The sequence below is a fragment of the Misgurnus anguillicaudatus genome, chromosome 25 (genome assembly GCF_027580225.2).
Source record: "Misgurnus anguillicaudatus chromosome 25, ASM2758022v2, whole genome shotgun sequence".
NCBI lineage: Eukaryota > Metazoa > Chordata > Actinopteri > Cypriniformes > Cobitidae > Misgurnus > Misgurnus anguillicaudatus.
Genome location: NC_073361.2, coordinates 14,661,519 through 14,682,932, shown reverse-complemented (window position 1 = coordinate 14,682,932; position 21,414 = coordinate 14,661,519). Strand labels below are relative to the sequence as shown.

The 21,414-nt window shown below is 37.8% G+C and overlaps 1 protein-coding gene across 7 annotated transcripts in view; it reads right to left on the bottom strand.

Annotated features, from left to right (window-relative positions):
* The window catches only part of asap1b (ArfGAP with SH3 domain, ankyrin repeat and PH domain 1b), an 86,572-nt gene that overhangs the window by 35,225 nt on the left and 29,933 nt on the right, over positions 1 to 21,414 (bottom strand). For all 7 annotated transcript variants that reach the window (XM_055181666.2, XM_055181661.2, XM_055181659.2 and 4 more), the window contains exons 4-5: positions 8,500 to 8,572; positions 4,716 to 4,861 (exon numbers count right to left, since the gene is read on the bottom strand). In XM_055181666.2, the coding sequence (XP_055037641.2) occupies positions 4,716 to 4,861; positions 8,500 to 8,572 (219 nt within the window). The remainder of the gene's footprint in view (positions 1 to 4,715; positions 4,862 to 8,499; positions 8,573 to 21,414) is intronic.

Here is a 21,414-nt window from a genome sequence, read left to right as displayed (position 1 = left end):
TTCTGATTGGTTGAAAAATGTTCCGTGGGTATGCATTATTTTTTGATAACCGCACACCTAACTTGTCAAATGTCTTAAAAATATGCACCAGAGCAATTTTTGTGGTAACCGTGGTATAAGAGGAATAATTGACTCCGGTCCTTTGAATTATTTGAAAATAATGCACACCCGCAGTGTAACGGCACTCCGCTTCGCATGTGTATGCGCTCGCTTGGGTGTGCATTATTTTCTTATAATTCAATGGCCCGTCATCAATTATTCTTTGCGTACAATACTAAGTTAAATGTCATGTTTGAAGTCTTCTCCCAGACCAAAAACACTTGAAATAGATAGAAATGATTACTTTGCATGCTTTCTTAAAAATCTCGGCTAGCATTTTTGTTCTTGTACTCATGTGTGCTTGAGGTCAAAGTGCAGATAGCTAGATAAATGTTTTGAAACAAATGTGTTTTTTGGCCGATGGACACCACTGTTGAGTAAAACTGTTTAGCTCAGTTTAGCACAGTCCCATTTATTTCTTTCAAAATTTCATACGAAGTTCAAAATGTTATGATGGGAAGTTAAACCATAATAAGGTGAGCATTTCCATCCATTTCCTCTGCTGCAATATTCTTCAGTGTTTCTAAATGGAGTCTCTTGTTTCACAGTGATAAATACCACAGTGTAGTGCCAAAACAGTCTAAAGCCAGACAACAAACTGAGATACAGGAGACTAAATCATGCCTTTCATAAGGCTTATGACCATTGAAACACATTGTGCCTGAAAGTATCTTTGAAGCCCGGTTGCAGGAAGAAACCAATTAGCCACACAGCACAATGCCAACAGCTCCATGGCTATCCAGACCCAGCATGAACACCGACGGCCTGCCACGCAAGAGACAAGCGGGTGTGTTATCTGTCTGTATTATACCATCAGCAATTCAGAGAGTTTGTGGTCTTCTGGAAAAGGAATTGTGGAAATGGAGAGGATATATTGATGACACAAGCACCAAAGGAAATGAATCAGGAGAATGTTAACGCTGTTGTCGACAACAAACGAAGGTGAAATACACAGTGCTTCTTTGAAGTTAATAAGTGATACTACCATGGTAACCAGAGTTTTCAACCCAAAATACCAGTTACCATAGTAACCGTTACTACAAAAAAAATGTGGTTGGTATTAGCCACCAAGTTAGTCATCAGAAAGGAGATCTTGGACAGATTGACTCAGCAGGTCTCCATCATACAACAACATTGTAAGAGGAATTAGACTGCTATAGTAACCTTAAATAGTACAAATTTAGACTTACCATGGTAAATCATTGACATTGTTTGATCTACCATATACAGTGAGGAAAATAAGTATTTGAACACCCTGCTATTATTGAAAGTTCCCCCACTTAGAAATCATGGAGGGGTCTGGAATTGTCATCGTGGGTGCATGTCCACTGTGAGAGACATAATCTAAAAAAAATCCAGAAATCACAATGTATGATTTTGTAACTATTTATTTGTATGATACAGCTGGAAATAAGTATTAATTTTTAACACCTGAGAATATCAATGTTAATATTTGGTACAGTAGCCTTTGTTTGAGGTCAAACGTTTCCTGTAGTTTTCAGCAGGTTTGCACACACTGCAGGAGGGATTTTGGCCCACTCCTTCACACAGATCTTCTCTAGATCAGTCAGGTTTCTGGCCTGTCGCTGAGAAACACGGAGTTTGAGCTCTTCAAAAAAGATTCTCTATTGGGTTTAGGTCTGGAGACTGGCTAGGCCACACCAGAACCTTGATATGCTTCTTACAGTGTCACGCCTTGGTTATCCTGGCTGTTTTCTTTGGGTCATTGCCATGTTGGAAAACCCAGCCTCGACCCATCTTCAATGCTCTAACTGAGTGAAGGAGGTTGTTCCCCAAAATCTCGCAATACATGGCCCCGGTCATCCACTTCTTAAAAGAGTGCAGTCGCCCTGTCCCATGTGCAGAAAAACACCCCCAAAGCATGATGCTACCACCCCCATGCTTCACAGTAGGGATGGTGTTCTTGGGATGGTACTCATCATTCTTCTTCCTCCAAACACATTTAGTGGAATTATGACCAAAAATTTATATTTTGATCTCATCTGACCACATGACTTTCTCCCATGACTCCTCTGGATCATCCAAATGGTCATTGGCAAACTTAAGACGGGCCTGGACATGTGCTGGTTTAAGCAGGGGAACCGATTTCAAACCACGACGTCTTAGTGTATTACCAACAGCAACCTTGGAAACGGTGGTCCCAGCTCTTTTCAGGTCATTGACCAGCTCCTCCCGTGTAGATCTGGACTGATTTCTCACATTTCTTAAGATCACCCACGAATTGAGATCTTGCATGGAGCCACCCATAGCTTCATCCATTTTCTAATGATTGCTCCAACAGTGGACCTTTTTTCACCAAGCTGCTTGGCAATTTTGCCGGTAGCCCTTTCCAGCCTTGTGGAAGTGTACAATTTTGTCTCTAGTGTCTTTTTTGGATTCTTACTGATTGTATGGGGTGGACAGGTGTATTTATGCAGCTAACGACCTCAAACTGGTGCATCTAATATAGGATAATAAATGGAGTGGAGGTGGTCATTTTAAAGGCAGACTAACAGGTCTTTGAGAGTCAGAATTCTAGCTGATAGACAGGTGTTCAAATACTTATGTGCAGCTGTATCATACAAATAAATAGTTAAAAAAACATACATTGTGATTTCGGGATTTTTTTTAGATTATGTCTCTCACAGTTGACATGCACCTACGATGACAATTTCAGACCCCTCCATGATTTCTAAGTGGGAGAACTTGCAAAATAGCAGGGTGTTCAAATATTTATTTTCCTCACTGTAACATATTGTCCTATCTCTAGATTTTACCCATTAACTCTTAAAAATGAGGGTGTTATGTTCATTTTTGGTTCAACAAAGAACTATTCAGTCAAAAGATTTTTTTCTTACCCATTTATAGCCTATAGAACCTTTTTCATTACAAAAACATTTTAAGCAAGGTTCTTCACATATTAAAGGATACAGCCAAAACAGTTCATCATTTAGCACATTCATTTTTAAGAGTGTACGACAACCATTCAACTCCATAGTATCAAAGAAAGTACCATGATATTACCATCTCAAACATGACTTCACTATGGTACCCACACAATCAGCATTTATGTTGCAAGGAAAGAAAAAAAACCAAAAAGCTAATATTAAGCAAACTTGGTGAAATCAACTGAATGCACTTTCCGTCTTCTTTCAGCACGCACTGAGCAGGTGTGCACCGCTGGAGCACACAACCTCCGCTCGCACGGATATGACTTCCCTCCACAGCGCCGGCCAGCATTCACACTGTGATTTAAGAACGTTTGTGTGTGCGTTTGTGTTCGTGTGAGGGGTGAAAAGGAGACCCACTGCAGCTACTGCTAACTCCTACACTCTGAATTTATGACTCCATCTCCGTGTTTGTGCCAGGAGAGATTACAAAAGCCCCATTTACTCACACAAATCCACAAGACACACAATTTTCACACATTTCACACATCCGCCCCCAACACCAACGCAAAGAACTCTACAACCTGTGTAGACCCACAGAAACACACATGCACGCACACTGTTCACAAGCTCTTTAACACATTTGCATAGGCTGAGGTTTTTAAAAGTACTGTCTGAAGTCATATATATGGGTGATTCTCACGAAAACTTGGTTTTAAAAATGTAAAAATTGCTTAAATTTACTTTTTTCCCACCAGACATTGAAAAACAAAGTCTGGAGTAAATGGGAACATTAATCTAAAAACTTTCTTATCATTTAACACTTTTTGTAACATAATTAAAAAAAATAGTCCTAAAAAATCTCATTACCGCAAGAGTCAGAAAACATCAACACTGACATATTTTCAAAATGACATGACAAACTTGAAAGAACATAATTTGGAGATTCTGCACATGCATTTAAAATCAAAGTATTATGCTTCTATTAATTAAATTAACATTTAATAAGCATCTGTTGCGGTAATGATAATCAAAATGTCGTGTAAGCATTCTGACAAGACAGTATTTCAAATTAACTGTAAAAAAATGATCTTACCTGGTAGCCATCTTGAAGTAACTGGTCCATGTGCTTGGTCACTCAAAATCAAACTTTATTAAAATTCTGTATGTGTGCTTAAACTGTTCTCAAAAAGTGTTGCGGAGGATGAGAACATCAGGCATGGACACATCATTTTCCTAATTTTTCTTCATTATTATTAGACATGAATATTCAGTAAATATTTTTCATCTAAAGTAGCCTAGCAAAACATCCATTTATTTTTTTTCTTAATATTTTTGTGTTAATTTGATTAAATTACAACATAACGCATGTTCAAACACAGCCGGACACATTGCGGTAATGAGAATTTCAGCAGAAAATGAGATAAAATTTACAATTATAAATTCTTATGTTGAAATCACACATTGTGCAAGGTAGAACACAGTATTGTGTTAATTCTGATGCTTTTTAATGTTACTATATTACACATTTTAAAGCTAAAATCATTAGTGCCGTGGTGTTTCAATGGTTTCGTGAGAATAACCCATATTTTCTTGTATTTGACTTTTGTATTTAACATAACAAAAACAGCTTTTTGACGTTAAAAAAAACATACACACACTCCAAACAATGTGCCTTCAAATCAGTTGATTATTCTGTCTTCAAGCTGACATGCCGTGTGGACTCACCATGTTTTTAAGCAGAGCCGAGAGCTCTTTGGTCAGAGTGGAGAATTTAACAAAGGCCGTGCCCAGGTCCGGATTATCCCGACTGATGAAGTTACTGCCAAACTTATCCAGTGCCTGGACATACGTCTCCTCATTCTGAATGTGATCTGAACATGAAACCAAAATATACAAACACATTAACATATCTTAAGTAACTTTAATTCAAGTCAATTTAATAGCCGGGTGAAATGTCAAAAACACTTAACTGTAGAAAATATTCACAATATTTTTCCTAAGGGATCAATAATGCATGCATGAATCTGCAATAATAAAATATGACTACTTGTCCTTAAAGCCATACTCCAGTGAATAATGAAAATTACTTCATGATTTACTCGCCCTAAAACCATCCTCGATGTACATGATTATCTTATTTCAGGTGAACACAATCAAAAGTTATTTAAAAAGTGTCCTTGCTCTTCCAAGCTTTAAAACGGTAGTAAACGGGGATCAGGAAACAACTTCTGACTTCGTTTAAAGCCCAAAAAAGTTTGTCAGAAATAATCCACACGGCTCCAAGGGGTTAATAAAAGGACTTCGATGTGATTTTGTAAGAAAAATATCCATATATGAAACAGGCATGTGATTGGCCAAGGACAAAAAAGAAGGAAGGAACTCAAAACCCACCCCGGCGGGCAGAGACAAAATACACGCCATAACATGCACAAAAAATACATTATAATCATTATAATTATTTAATTCTGACAGACAATTTAGATTATAAAATGTAAACATTTTACTAGTAACCGTAACAATGTTTATTTAAAGGCACACCGCGGAACTTTTTGGCCACTAGGGGGCGCTAGACATGTATTTTTCACGCCTAGCGCCCCAAGAGGCCACAAGCGCCGCAGCACTGTCGCAAAGGAAAAGAACAGGCCAACCTTAAAACTAAACTAAAAACTAAACCTTTAAAACGCTAAACGATCGACATTTTGAGGCATCAGGGAGAAACGCAGTCGTGTTACAACTTTCTGATGAGGAACTCGTGGCAGAAGCCATTTCTCAATCTGACGGTTGCAGCCTCCGGATGTCGTATTTCTAAGCTGCATACGTCATCAAAACTGTCTTATTTCAGAATATTAACAATTATAAAGTTGACTGTTATACTTAGTTAATCGTAAATTTTTGCAGTATGCTTATGACTTGCGAATGTAATGCTCAATTTACGTTAATAAACCAGGCTTGATGACGTATGCAGCCTGCATATTTGACCTCTGGAGGCTTCAGCCTTCCAATTGAGAAACGACCAGAACTATTTCCTTGCCTTTTTCGAAACACATATTGTTGCATCGTCTCTCTCTCCCTCGCCACCAAGATTTTCCGCAATGGCGCTCGTATTTCCTCTCTTTTGTGTGAAAATTGTCGCTCCAGATCCAAGTAAACCGATGTGTTTAGGTCTGCCGCTTTGTAATACGTCACGTGAGTGACAGCAAAACGCAGCAAATGAGGAAGAGAAAAGAGAGAAACGCTCGGATCTGATTGGTGAATGAATAGGGATTGGTTTTACACTGTGTGAGTTTGAGCAAGTTTGACTGCTATAGCATCCTGGATTGTAATGTAAATACAGACAGTAAAAGAAAGGTAAAAACATGAACACGTGAATGCAGCATCTAAATACAGGGAACTATATGCAAGATAATCACCGTCATTTATAAAGAAGATCGCATTTATGTATGAATCAAGTACGTGAGTTTACATAAAAAATTGCCTTAAAGGGGACTAGAACCCGGGTCGCCCGTGTCTTAGGTCTGTGACACTAACAAAATTGTGTGGAGGAAGTGACGTATGCCGTAAAGCAGTCGAATTTTGTAGTTTTTTTGTGCTCTGGTTACTACCAGAAACCCTAAGTTTTAAAGTACGAGTAAAAGTGATACAGACCCCGTCAGGCTACGGTAGACATTCAACCTATTTAAAGTCAATGTACTATCACAAGGGTCTTGAAAATTTATTATGAAGGTTGAAAAATGACATGGTGTCGCTTTAAATGGGTGGATAAATGTGCAAAGCTGTAACAGGTTGCATCCCCTTACTATTTTACATCTGCAATAATTTTATTTTGCCATAATCTGTCCACCAGTGGCAAGGCCATATATTTTTAACTGAGTGGACTTTGAAATAGGGTGGACCTGAAGGCCTACATGTAATTTGAAATTACTTAATTTTACAACGTAGTAGTGGTTAAATGAATTATGAATTAAAGTGATGTGAGAAAATAAAATAAGAACAAATCAAAAAATTAAAAGCATATTAAATAGAAAAGAACAAAGTAAGAAATAAAGTAAGGTCGGACAGTAGTATTTAAGTTCAGAAATAGAATGAAATGAATAATAATTTTTAAAGCTATAGAAATAATTTTCATTTTGTCTTCTGTATTTGATTAACATAATGGCACAAACAGACACAAGAATGGATAAACATTTATGTGTTTGCGTGCTTTTTGGAACGCGCGTCTTTGTGTGTGGGCTTTTGAGTTTTTGTCAATGAGTGTGTGTGCAACAGCTCACTTTAGCATCTTTGTTGCTCAAAAAGTCTAAAATCGCTTAAACATTAACATTTGCATGGCTTATAAACACATGCAAATGATAAACTTTCTACATAAAATATTTATATAGTCATTTCTGATTTATGATTACTTGACTGATTATTATTGATGCGATTAGTTTCATGTATGCGTGATGTATTTTCTGACTGCATGGACCAGTTGTTAATCTGTCAAGCAGTAACCAACACTGAAGGGGCTTATTTACCCGATAACTACCGGCTGCCTCTACATTATCCCGCTTATTACACGGCTACTTGCCACATAAGAAAAAAACTGGACATGAATATGAATTTGAAACATTTTATTGGCATATTTGTTTTAAATTAACATTTTTATCCTTCCGAATAAACTTTGAAACTTTGCACAGATGCATAAAATGATCGTAATACCTTATTAAGATCCTCTGCTTCATACTTGTCTGTCTCCATTTTTTTCTCTTTTAGCCAGTCTTTAAGAAGTTTTAATGCCCATTCTGTATTTTTTTGTCTGTTGGCTTCGTAGCTGTCCTGCTCTATTTTGTCAAGTTCAGTCTCAGTAAATTCTCTGTGTCTGGTCGTTGTTCGTTCTTCTATCCACTGTTTAAATGTTTTGTTTTTTTCCGTACATGTTAAAATTAATGTCAAAATTGTCCATTCTTAATTGTGGTTGTCCAGTGTTGTCACAAGATGGCGCCAAACAGTAATCTTTATTGGCGCGGAGCGATTTTACTCGTAAAAGTAGTACTGGCTATGCGTTATTACTTTGGAGCGGTTATTATTTGAAAAGAACGAACCTGCAAACGTCTCAACTGACCAATCAGAATCAAGTATTTCAGAGAGCCGTGTAATAATAGGCTGTTAGTGAAACTTTTTAAACATTAAAATAATGGGATTGAAAAATCAAATCAAAGCTAGCTAAAGAAAATCTTTGGTACTAAACACGTTACATATGTAAGGTAAGTTTTTGTGAACAGATCCTGTTTTGCTGCTTGTTTCAATATACTGATACACAGATTACACACATACCTGAGAGCAGTGTGAGTCTGTATGGGTGGGTGTGTGTGGGGGTGGAAATAAATATCTTATGTGAATGTGCTGATTCTAACTGTAACCTAACCATTTGTTTGGCTTCTCTACAAGCACTAAAATACAATGCGACACCATATCTGTGATATCGAGAAAATATGCAAGAACGTGAATTTGAAAGCATGCTTATTTGTACCTTGGCCAGAGTTGTAAATGGCTTTGACTGACTTCTTGACTTTTTGCAATGAAGTTCTGTCCTGATCCAGTGCCTGTGGAGATAAAAATGAGACACAAAATCAATGAAGTGCGGTGAGGATAGAAAGACGCCATGTCACCACTTTATGTTACTGTGAAATAACAAACTTCCATAGGACTGGCATAGGATGGTGCAAGCAATGCCATAGTCATGGGTTCAAATCTCAAGGAATACATGCATGCAATTTTTCAAATGTATGCATTTCAAACTACTTGGGGTAAAAACCGCTGCCGAATGCATTTAAGTAAATGTAGACAAAAATACACAAAAAGGTACTGATTTAGCCTATTGTCTTAAAACACACCTAACTAAAAAAGCCTACTTTCTACAAAGCTTCCCATCAATATGTGCTTTAAGTTTTGTTACACAAAGCCAAAAGAGGTATGCCAACTGGCATGTTTTTTGTCGTTCCTCATTAAAACTGCATGGATAAGCACATTTAAACCTCTAATATCCCTTCATAACTTCTTTTTTGCTTTCTAACACTGTTCGTCTTTCTCTAAAGATCTTGTTTCACATGTACTTCATCAAATAAATACCACAATTTCCCCATACAAGTCTCATGAAAGCCTGATGAGAATGAATCTGATCGGATTTAAAGAGACACACCGCTTGATTCAATCACATATTTATCCGATTATTATCCCGGACGAAAGTGGGCAATTAAATTAAGTACAGATGTTTGTTTATGAAGCATAGGGCATTATATTCCCATCTAACAACGGATGCTGATGTAATGCCGGTTATGATGAACGCATGACGGCACAAGACCTGTTTAACTCCTAACTGCTCATCAAAACCTCTCCGTGCTGAAGTAATAGACATTGTTTTAAAATTTTCCAAGAGCAGTCAATATCTTTCTAATATTGTCACCCAGTTAATAGTGGGGGATCTTTGTGGTCGTTTTTTGACCAATTCTTGCATTACTGCTGGGTTCTGCCTAGCTGTTGTTCAGGCAATGGAAGCTGAATGCGTCTTACATAAATGCCCCCTAAGAAACATGCAATTCAGTGTGAGTTGTTCAGGCAACCAGTAATGTTCATTTAAACCCTGACATACAAATTGGGTTTTGCACCAGAAATTTGCGGTTTGAAAGATGTTCATGTTTCTGGAGAAAGACTGACAATCTGAACAAAGTTCCTCATTCAACAGCCGTGTATCATTTCTGTAAAAAACAGCTATGGTGTTTAAAGTTACATAAGCCATAGGAAACACATGCTTGCTTGCTTTTAATCCACGTGTATTACTTAATTTTTTTATTTACTAGCCAACATTGACATTAAACAGATTGTGTAATATTTTTCTACACATGCCTCAGTGGCATTTCAGTGTAACAAAAAAACAACAACATGAATAACACAAAACGCCTTGCAAGGACTTTCAGCTGACCACCGACTTTATGCTGCAGGAGGTCGAAGGTCACTCTGCCACATGTATCCTGCTTTCTCTCTTATCCTGTCAATGCAGAGCAAGCATTTCCTTCCCGAACTGGAAATAAGCACGCAGACCAACCCAAGCCTGGCAACATATTGTATACTACAAACAGGACGCAAAATTGAAAATGGATGGGAATTTATATAACTGGCGTACCGTAATGTATAGCGATATTATAGTGTCTAACAGATTGCTATACACAGAACAATGCGGTATTTATATAAATGTTATGTTAATAATAAATGATTAAAACTTAAAGGATTATTAGGAACACCTGTTCAATTTCTCATTAATGCAATGGTGTAATGGTGTGGGGGATGTTTACTTGGCACACTTGAGGCCCCTTAGTGCCAACAGGGCATACCTGAGCATTGTTTCTGACCATGTCCATCTCTTTATGACCACCATGTACTCATCCTCTGATGGCTACTTCCAACAGGATAATGCACCATGTCACAAAGCTCGAATCATTTCAAATTGGTTTCTTGGGCATGACAATGAGTCACTGTACTAAAATGACCCCCACAGTCACCAGATCTCTACCCAAAAGAGCATCTTTAGGATGTGGTGGAACGGGAGCTTCGTGTCCTCGATGTGCATCCAACAAATCTCCAACAACTGCAAGATGCTATCCTATCAACATTTCTAAAGAATGCTTTCAGCACCTTGTTGAATCAATGCCACGTAGAATTAAGGCAGTTCTGAAGGTGAAAGGGGGTCAAACATAGTATTAATATGGTGTTCCTACTAATCCTTTAGATGAGTGTATATGTAATTTAAAAGATTTCACTTTAATTTTGGAATACAGCCCTCTACTTCCTGCTTTAATGACGTCAGTAGAACAGTTTTTTGACTAAACTCCGCCCACAGGAATACGTCAGTTGCCAGCTAAGCTAACAGCAAGCTGAGTTGCTATCCAATCACAGCACACTAAACAAACTACACAATCAAATCTCGATACGTATTTCTGAAGGAGGGACTTCATAGAACAAGGAAGACATCAGCCCGTTTTGAGGACAGTGAAAACAGCGCTATACAGAAAATTACTGCGTTTTTTTACACATGAAACAAGAACACATGTTATATTGCGCACTGTAAACACAATAAAAGCGGCAAAAACACATAAAGAACGGGACCTTTAAAATCTGATCTGATCATGACAACACTGCAATCCAGTATTTATAGGAAATAGTATCTAATCAAAAATTTATTTTACATTTCAGGTAACAAGTATGCAGAATTTGTTAAAACAAACTGTATAACTATGTTTAACCATAACACATGCTGATCAATTCAATTCCTCTATTGTGTTCCAAATTTCTTTGAATAGCAACTGAAGTTCTTCATAAAAATTTGATCTCACTCCAATTTCAAATTCCAATTCAACAGCTTTTCCAAAATCAGGAATCTTGGAATCCCCCCAAGTTTACTCCAAAGCCTTCCTCACTCCACCCAGAGCAAATGTCTCTTACATATTTTACTCATTTAACAATAGAGGCAATCCTCCCCTGCCCAAAAATGTGGATAATACATAATCTTGCTTCTAAATCTGACATATTGTGACATATTCCCTTTTCCTCTATTGCTGTTAACGTACAGCCATTTTATTTTAAGCCCAAGTTACTGCCAAATCCTTTGGCCTGTGAGCGTGTTATGTGCGTACACTGCATACGTTTGCTTTTATGAAGAATGGCATGCATTCCAGTCTAAGCATCTGTGTGCATGTGCAATGAGTTTATAGGAAAAGACAAAAGCACAGCTTTTAGAAAGGCAGGCCAGTTACATCCTTTTAATCCCCGGGACGCGTTTGAATTTTCCATGCATAATGGAGACGATGGGTGCATGTTTTATCTCTTACTAAAGTCACTTACAAAGCAACACAAAATGTGCATTCACTGTCAAGATGGCTATTATTCCCTAAATAGCATCTATTTATTACTAGTCGGGTGATTCTCACGAAAACTTGGTTTGAAAAATGTCAAGCATGAAAATGTAAAAATTGCTTAAATTTACTTTTTTTTCCACCAGACATTAGAAACAAAGTTTGAAGTATATGGGAACATTAATTTAAAAACTTTTACTTATCATTTAACACTTTTTGTAACATAATTTCAAAAATAAGTCCTAAAAAATCTCATTACCGCAACAGTCAGAAAACATCAACACTGTTAGAAAAGCTAATATATTTTCACATTTTTAAAAATTGATTATTAATAGTCATGCACAGTAAATTGAAATTCTGAAATAATATTTATTTTAAATTTAACGTTTTTTTTATTTTGTTTTATTTAGCTCATATACCGCAACACCTTCCACAATTTACAACTATTTTTTTTATATATTTCGAAGAAACCTGACACATTTTCAAAATGACATGACAAACCTGAAAGAACATAATTTGGAGATTCTGCACATGCATTTAAAATCAAAGTATTATGCTTCTATTAATGAAATTAACATTTAATAAGCATCTGTTGCGGTAATGATACATAGGTTTCGGAAATGAGGTTAATTATTTCGGTAATGAGAATACGTATACTAGCCTGAGATTTTGTTAAAAACAAATTTTAAAGTTAAAAGTCTGATAATATTTACAGCATCATGCGTTCAAGTTCAAAACTGTTTTATTCTGTAGTCTTTGAAAAAAATATTAAAGAAAAAACATGAGAACAGGAAGGCTTATATTAATATTCCTTTGTGTCATATTTAAGTCCCCATTTATGCATTTAACATACTGAAATAAGATGGTCTTGATGACATATGCTGCCTACAAATGCGAGCTCTGAAGGCTGCAGCCATCGAATTGAGAAATGGCCAGCTAATGTCAGCTGGATATCACAAAACATTTGTGTAAATAAGATGAAAAATATTTCCTTGCTGGATATGATTTGGTCTTCTGACCTTTTACCATTCTGTATCTGTTTTGATTAGAGAGAGAGAGAGAGAGAGAGAGAGAGAGAGAGAGAGAGAGAGAGAGAGAGAGAGAGGGAGAGAGAGAGAGAGAGAGAGAGAGTATCCGAAAGTTTAGACAGCTGACTTGTTCCCTCGCTGCCTTATGAGACAATGACTTTGGCTGCATAATGGCAGCTCCGAGAAATGCTTTAGGACAGACTTCATAGGCTTCATAGGAAATTGAATTCAGGTTGAAATGTAAGCAGCCCTCTCTGTGTTCCGGGATGTCGCAAATCTGCTTGTGGTGCGGAGGTCTGATCGACCCACCCAATTCACACGAGCTCTGTGTGCTCTGCTTGGGGCTTCTCCACCCAAAGGCTGCAGTCACACCAAAAGCGTTTATGGCAGTTGCAGGCGCCTTTTTTGAATGATATTCTATGGGCAGGGCGCGTTTGCGCGCTGTTTATGCGCGCCGAGCGCCTTGCGGTTTTTTGCCACCTGCCGTGCGCGCGTTTTTGAAGGAGCGCTGAGAGCGGAAAAGCGCCTGACGTCATTCGCGTCTTCCATTGTCCAATCGAATCAGGGGAGAGGCGGGCCTTACGTTGTGGTCAGGAAAGTTTACAGTTGCTTTGAAGAACCGGACTCCACTCGCTCACTCCCTCCTGCGTGTTTGTGCACCTTTCATCCTCAAACAAGGTCAGAGCAAGCGTCCTCTTTTTAAAGTTTTTGCTAATATGACAGTTAACAGCAAAAGAGCGTTCACGCTTCAATATTTGATTGACAAGACAGCTGACTCGGTGGTTGCTTAGCAATATGAAAAGCCGCGCCGCACTGCTCTTTTTTAAAAAAGGCAGTGCGTCGCGCCTTGCGTTTGCAAGCGTTTAAAGCGCTTTTGGTGTGACTGCGCCCAAAGGCGGCAATTGTTGGCTCAGGGTGTCCCTTATTGTGAGGATCTCCCGATGAAGGTGCTCAGGACCCGGCTCAACATCGCCCTTGGAGGTTTCTTACTGCAGTGTCCCACTGCCGGCAAAGAGCCGCTGGTGGTCGTCCTTCCCTCGCTCAACCGGTTCAGTTTGTCACCGAGAGCCTGTGTCCTGAACCGGGAGCCGCCAGGTCTGTTTCCTTTGGGTTTCCGGCGGAGGAAGATGAGATGTCTCGGACAGCGTTGGATGGAGACTGGGACCAGGCTCCACGTGGTGCATCAGACACACAGCCATCCTTCTACAAGGAACTGGTGTGCATTCTCTTCAAAGCCGTGCAGGACTTGGAGATTGAGTGGAGCACCCCACAAGAACCCCAGAGAAGCAAGCTTGACTTTTGTTTTCTTCACTCAGGCCGCCCCGCTGATGCTCGGAGGAAAGTTACCAAAGCGTAGCTGAGAATGGTTACGGATTTCACGCTAAGGGCCACGAAGACCACTCATGGTGGCCATGCACAGTCACGCCTGTTTCTCCATCCGGCCTGTTTGGTGACACGGTGGGCACAATCACGGAGCATTTCTCGGAAGCGGTGAAGAGCTCTAAGGCTATGAGCCACTTCCTACCTCACCACCCTGTGTCTCATGGACCAGATCCAGTGGTGCATCACAAGAGTCCCTGGCACAAACCTCCAGTATATGATGCAAGAAACTGGGTCCTGGGGGACTGCCGTCCGGAACGAAGCCGCTCAAAAACAGAGCATTTTTCTCCTCAGTTGGTTTTGTGTTGCTCGCCCCAGGGCCCGTCCTCACATAAGCGTCTACAACACGCCCCCCCCCCCCCCACTCTCGAACACGACCCACATGCTGCGAAGACAGCAGAGGCGGAAAGGGTTAACGCACAGTCCTAATGAATTGCGCAGCAACCCGCTTTCTGTCACAGCGCCGGGCGCTTTTAGGCCATCCTCTCTGGTGTCTGTGACTCACGCACTGCGCAGAAAGGAGGTGAACTCTTTAGTCTCCCTTTGTCCCTCGCCCCCAGGCAGCAATCTGACGCTGCAGACAGCGTGCGTTGTGCGGTCGCAGATAGCTGAGATGCTGGCACGCATGGGATCCAACTTTGTGGATCTTGTGATCCAACTGATGTTGCAGCGCCTAGATGCGTGGCGTGCCATCGCTAGGTTGTTTTTGATACCTGAAAGTGGAAAGAAATAATAACATTAAATTAGCATGTCTCACAACATGGGAGAAAAAAATGTATGTACACATCATAATATAGTATAGACTTGTTGCGTTGTGTTGTGTGTTTGTCATGTACATTTCCTAACACTGTAGTGTGTTTTTTGCTAATTACACCTGCTAGTAACATCTCCAAACCTAACCTCTCTCTCTCCTTCCTTCTGTACTCCTCTAGCCATTCTGGGTTGCTGTTAAGTTTCTCCCTGAACTTTGTCAACCTGGCCTTTGCTAAAGCTTTTTTCTCACTTGCTGACTGTCTACAATGAAGCATCATAAAGCAAAATATCAACAGTTATTACATTTTAAATTTATATTAAATTCATAAGAGATATTTAAATGTAATAAACAATATGCCTAAATTCTCATTTCCGAAACAGAAGTTCTCTTTACCGCAACTGCTATTAAATGGTTGCGGTATATGAGAATGGTGTTGCGGAGGATGAGGTACCCCAGTATGTTTTGCTAAAAATAGAGAAGCCACGTAGGCTTTGCTCATTTTTTATTCAGTGCATATAATTAGACTTTAATAAAGAACATTTTCATAAAAAAATTGTAAATCAAACAATTTTCGAAATGTAGAAAACTACCTGTTTCGGTAATGATAATCAAAACGTCGTGTAAGCATTCTGACAAGAGAATATTTCAAATTTAACTGGAAAGATATAAAGAGATGATCTTACCTGGTAGCCATCTTGAAGTAACTGGTCCATCTGCTTGGTCACTCAAAATCAAACTTTATTAAAATTCTGTATGTGTGCTTAAACTGTTCTCAAAAAGTGTTGCGGAGGATGAGAACATCAGGCATGGACACATCAATTTCCTAATTTTTCTTCATTATTATTATACATGAATATTCAGTAAATTATTTTTCTGTCATCTAAAGTAGTCTAGCAAAACATCCATTTATTTTTTTTTCTAAATATTTTTGTTTTAATATGTTTAAATTACAGCATAACGCATGTTCAAACACAGCCGGACGCATTGCGGTAATGAGAATTTCAGCAGAAAATGAGATAAAATTGACAAATTATAAATTCTTATGTTGAAATCACACATTGTGCAAGGTAGAACACAGTATTGTGTTAATTCTGATGCTTTTTAATATTACTATATTACACATTTTATAGCTAAAATCATTAGTGCCGTGGTGTTTCAATGGTTTCGTGAGAATCACCCAGTCTGTATTTTGTGCCTTTTCAAATATTGGTATCATGACAACACTGCAACCCAAACAGCTACAACGCTAACTTACTTAAGGGCCATTCATGGAAATGAGATGCATAACTGCATGCATTATTTATTTCCATCCCACCAAAAACTAAAAACGGAACTCAAGCTCTCAATTCAAGCTAAGCTACATGGCCAAAGCAACCCATTCTTTTTCATAAGTCACACTTTTTATGGCTATTGCAAAGCCATAACAGAAAAAAGCCTAAATTAACTCATATAATGCAAAACATCCTGTTATGCCTCAAGTCTCCAGTCTGTCAAATATTTTGGCTTTAGAGATTGAGGATGCAAATGCTACATTGTACCATTCTACCACATGTCTTTTGTTTCAACATACGCAACGCCAGCTGCACTAACAATAAGTACACATTTGCTTAAAGCATCAATATAGACATACTGCTACATGGAAAGTAATGTAAAGCATATGTGACCCCGCCTGTCAAACCGCAGCTAAAGTCATTTTTTGTGACTACAGTTTTTCTACATTAAATCTTACATGATGTAAAGAACACTTAGTGAAAATATAACCATGATATCTTTACTATTGACTGAGTCAATGACAAAAATTAAAATGATGACTGAAATCAAAACTTTGATGATCCGAATCTCATCATTAGTTTGAGCGAATGTAGCCTTTAGGATTTCACAGACACGATCACACGATGTGACAAAATCCAGATTTAGAAGGTGGCCAGCATCAGAATTTTAAAAAAGCCCTTAAAAGCCATTTTTTTGCACACAAAGATTAAGGTCTGAACTTACTATAACCATTATTTTTAGAGGATTTAAAAAATATTTCCTATAGAATTATTTACATTTTTATTATCAAAAATTATCATTACCGCAACATGATATTACATTAAATATATGTATTTACAAACTCATGTTTCGGTAATGACAACTAAAAAGTTGTCTAGGTACTATGATAAACAAATTTCAACTTTTATCTGGAGAGAAAAAATAAGAACTGCTTTCCTGGTAGCCATTTTAAGTGTCACTGTCAATTATGTCCCTCCCAACAATATTTTTTTTTAAATGTTAGTTCCTTGAGGGCTTAAACAATGATTGAAAACTGTTGCGGAGGATGAGAAAATTGGTCTTGGACACATTTATATTCCTTATTATTGTCTCTACATTTACCAATGATCACAAAATATCACATGTTTCTTTACTGTAAATGTTTATAGTATAACATGCACTGAAGCTTTTTATTTTTTGAGATTTTTTAATTATAAATTTTTTCATGTCAAAGAACCCAAATCCAGTCAAGGACACGTTGCGGTAATGAAAAATTTCCCCTTAAATGTGGAAAAAACAACAAAATTGGTTTGTATGATGTCATTTGAAATCATGTGCAAAATAAAAGAGATGTTTGTAACTGTATGCCTCTTACTCTGCATTTACTTTTTTTATCAAAATGTTTTATGACACCTCATGAGTCTAATTTCGTGAGAATCACCCATATAAGTCTGAGTAGTAACCTACAGCTTCACACTGTTTCTCAATCTATACTGGGTAGCCTGCGGTTACATCTTCAATCTTACACCACTAACTGCACAGTGCTCAGAATATAACCCTACTGTTATGGCCAGCATGACCTACATTTCTGACCAAAACACATACCTCACAAATGCACATGCGACAGATGAACAATGTATAAGCAGTAAGAAATAAGCATTTTCTATCACACAACGGATTTAAACAATTTTTGGTTTGAAAGAGCAGTATGTTCAATCTCTATAGCCCAGATGAATGATCCTCTATTAGATATGAGGGAGACTTTTTAACAAGGACACTGTAACACTGTTTTAAAGAGGAAGTTGGTGCTTTTGGATCCTGTGGTGCGGCCTCAAGGCGAGTGACAGTCACCACAAGTGTCTCCACCCAGATGCTAAATCCAGCGTGAGGCTGACACAGACGGAGCCTTAGGCTGAACAGCATCATCTTCTTCTCCTTCATACTCAAAGCCACGCTAACGCTAGCAGACACTGTTTATGCCCTGAGCATTACAAGATTAAAGCACAAATGCACTGCTAAGACCTGTTTCTCTAATCAAACACTACAAAGGGTCTCCTCTGCGCTTGAAAATGTCTTTACTGTATTCAATTCCAGCAGGAGATACAAGGACAAACGTTTCAGCCTGCTGCCTTCATCAGTGCGATCATTCACGTTTGTAAACGTAAACCTGATAATTTACTTACCCCTATGTCATCCAAAATGTTGATGGCTTTCTTTGTTCAGTCGATAAGAAATTGTGTTTTTTTTAGGAAAACATTCCAGGATTTTATTGGCCCATTAGGGGTGGGCAATACAGCCTCAAATTATATCATGATATTTTAATAATTTGTGCGGTAATGATATTTATGACGGTATAAAAATTTCTTTTTTTTAATCCAATGAGCTGTCATTGATGACAGACTACCTAATTCGAAGTGTAAATCCATTGTCATAAGGTGGCAGAAGCAGCATTACAGTGCAATAGTAGTGACACAATTGGTGGCATTTTGCCATCAAAATTTGAGAGATTGCCACTGAATTTTCATCCAGTCGCACCTTTTTTTGTGATGTGACACTGAATTAGAAAAAACACATTGTACTTTCTGCATCTATCATCAAAGTATTTATTAGTAATACACTGGAAATTTGTAGAAATGTGATTATTTAGTTAGCATGTTGATTTACGGTGTGTGCCCCTAAATTTTTTGGTTGCACCCCTAAAATGTTCAGTTGGGGGCCACTGTGCTCCTAGTAAAAAAGTTAGTCTGGAGCCCTACACTATCACAAAGCATGAGTCAAATGTAAACAAAGTACAAACTAGAGATGAAATTGTATGAATATTTTACATCTCTAAGACACTACCACAGATTTTTAGTAATTTTCACAGATCCCAGTAACTTAAGTCATTAGCTTACAATTTAAAATGTTGATTTGTAAAATTCTAAATTGATGATTTCGTGAGTAAATATTGACAAAACAATGTATATACTTACAAAATAAGCTTAATTATAAACAACATTATACAAAACTGTTCTGCACAAATGAACACTCGAGTGCTTGAGTTGAGTTGTGTTACGAAATCGTGAGATAAATGCTCATGTAGTTCAGATAAAACACAAGTGAATAAATCAGATTTTGATATAAACACAGGAGAAATCAGCAAGTCATCTGTCTGTGTCTATGACATGGTCTATAAACTGTATGTTATGAGAAATGGGGTACTTTAGGACCAAGTTGCGGACAATGCGCTCACGCCTTGCGGCACTCGCTGAAGAAACAAACAGGGTAAAACTGAGCTTTAAACTCATCAGATCAAATAATTTAATGGAAAATAAATAGAAATTAATTTACTTAATTAAATATTAAGTAAAGGTGCGTCAGTACAACTACAATGTGAACATTTGTGAAATTTTTTTGGATATAATTCAGTCAATAGAGTAAGTTACTGTCATCACAGTGGTACGAGTTAGTATTGTTTTCTCTATATAACGCATTCTGAAAATGAGAATCACGATTCTTTTGCCTAAAATTAAGATCACGAATTCTCAAGAACTTTGTTAATTTTAAAGATGTACAACCCCTGAACATTAGTTTAACATTAGTTTTTACAGGTGCAAAGAATTATGCTTCTGAAAGTTTCAGATACATAATTTTTCAATTCAGTTAATGTTAATTGTAGAGTTATTATGTATTCATTTTATTTAAAGAAAAAAATTAAAATATACATTTTAAGTAGACATGGATTAACATTAATTTATGGTAATGAGCTATGACGCGGTTCGGTGCCAACCAATCGCAAGGCGGAAACGTTCGGTGCTAACCAATCGGAAGGTGGAAACCTCCGCTTGAGAGATTTCCAGAGAATGCATTCGAGCGTTTTTTGATGCTTTCACTGGCGGCGTGAATGTCCATCGGGTGACTAAATCTACATGCATGCTTAATCTTCACGCCCACTACACTTGGGCCAAATACAAGAAAACGTAATTTAAGCAGTCAAGTGCAAAGACAGAAAGTAGGGATGGGCATTTTCCAGTAATTTACTATTCGAATATTTAAGCTCATAAAAAACGAATATTCGAATATTCGTTTATTTAAATTATGTTAATTAAGACATGCGTCTTTTGTATTTTTCATTTTGTCATAATTTCACAGAAGGCTTATAATTAGGAAATATCCACAACAAGCTAAACTTATATTCTGTATGTATATGTATGTATGTATGTATTTTTAAGTTGAAAACATTGTAAATTGTATATATATATTTTAAATTCTTCTTAAAAAATATCCTACAGAAAAAAAGGCGTTAAAACCCCATGCGGAGCGAAGTCAGTCAAACCCTTAGTTTCAAGTCGGTCGTTAGTATGAATTCATTACTGTTGGATCTTACATACATTATATTATACCAAATATTATACATTAACCCCAAATCTAAGCGAAGTTTGAGGACTTGCGAAGTTTAAAGTTTGAGGACTTGACAAAGTAGGCTATCATCATTTAAACCCTTAAACAGACTCCAAATAAGAGCCCGGAGCAAACGAAAAAACGCATCTACATAACCGACTGCTCAGTCAACATATAAATATCTTCTCAGTTTAGTTTGAGATGTATTTGTGAATAAAGAAACCATCTTTACCCTACCTGCTTCGGTGAAAGCCCGTTCTTCTGACTAGATACAATAATGCGGGTGCTGCGGAGAAAACTCTTCCTCGTGTTGCACGTGATGATGGTTATCGGATAAAAACAACAGACGGATTGAACAAGATTGAATATCTGTATTTAACATTATTTTACAAATAACGTAAGCTGGCTCGATAGATTATTGTTGACTGTGCAAAGTTACTAACGTTAGCTTAATTTAACAAGATTTCACAAAGACGGAGCTTTGCTTTTAAACAGCCATGTGCAGTTATCCGGTTCATTTTTGAAAGAGCACCGCATATTATAAATGTTCTCCGTTTCATTTCGTTCTCCGTGTCTGTCTCGTTATTAACAAAATAAAGTAGACTTTATAACGGAAAGCTTACAAATCTCTCATGATGTATTGATGCGGGCGGAGGCGAAGCAGGTTTAATAACACGTGAGCCCTCACTGAGCCAGTTGCCAAATATGGCGCGGCGCGGCCAAACCCGGAGATAAAAGAAAAAAAA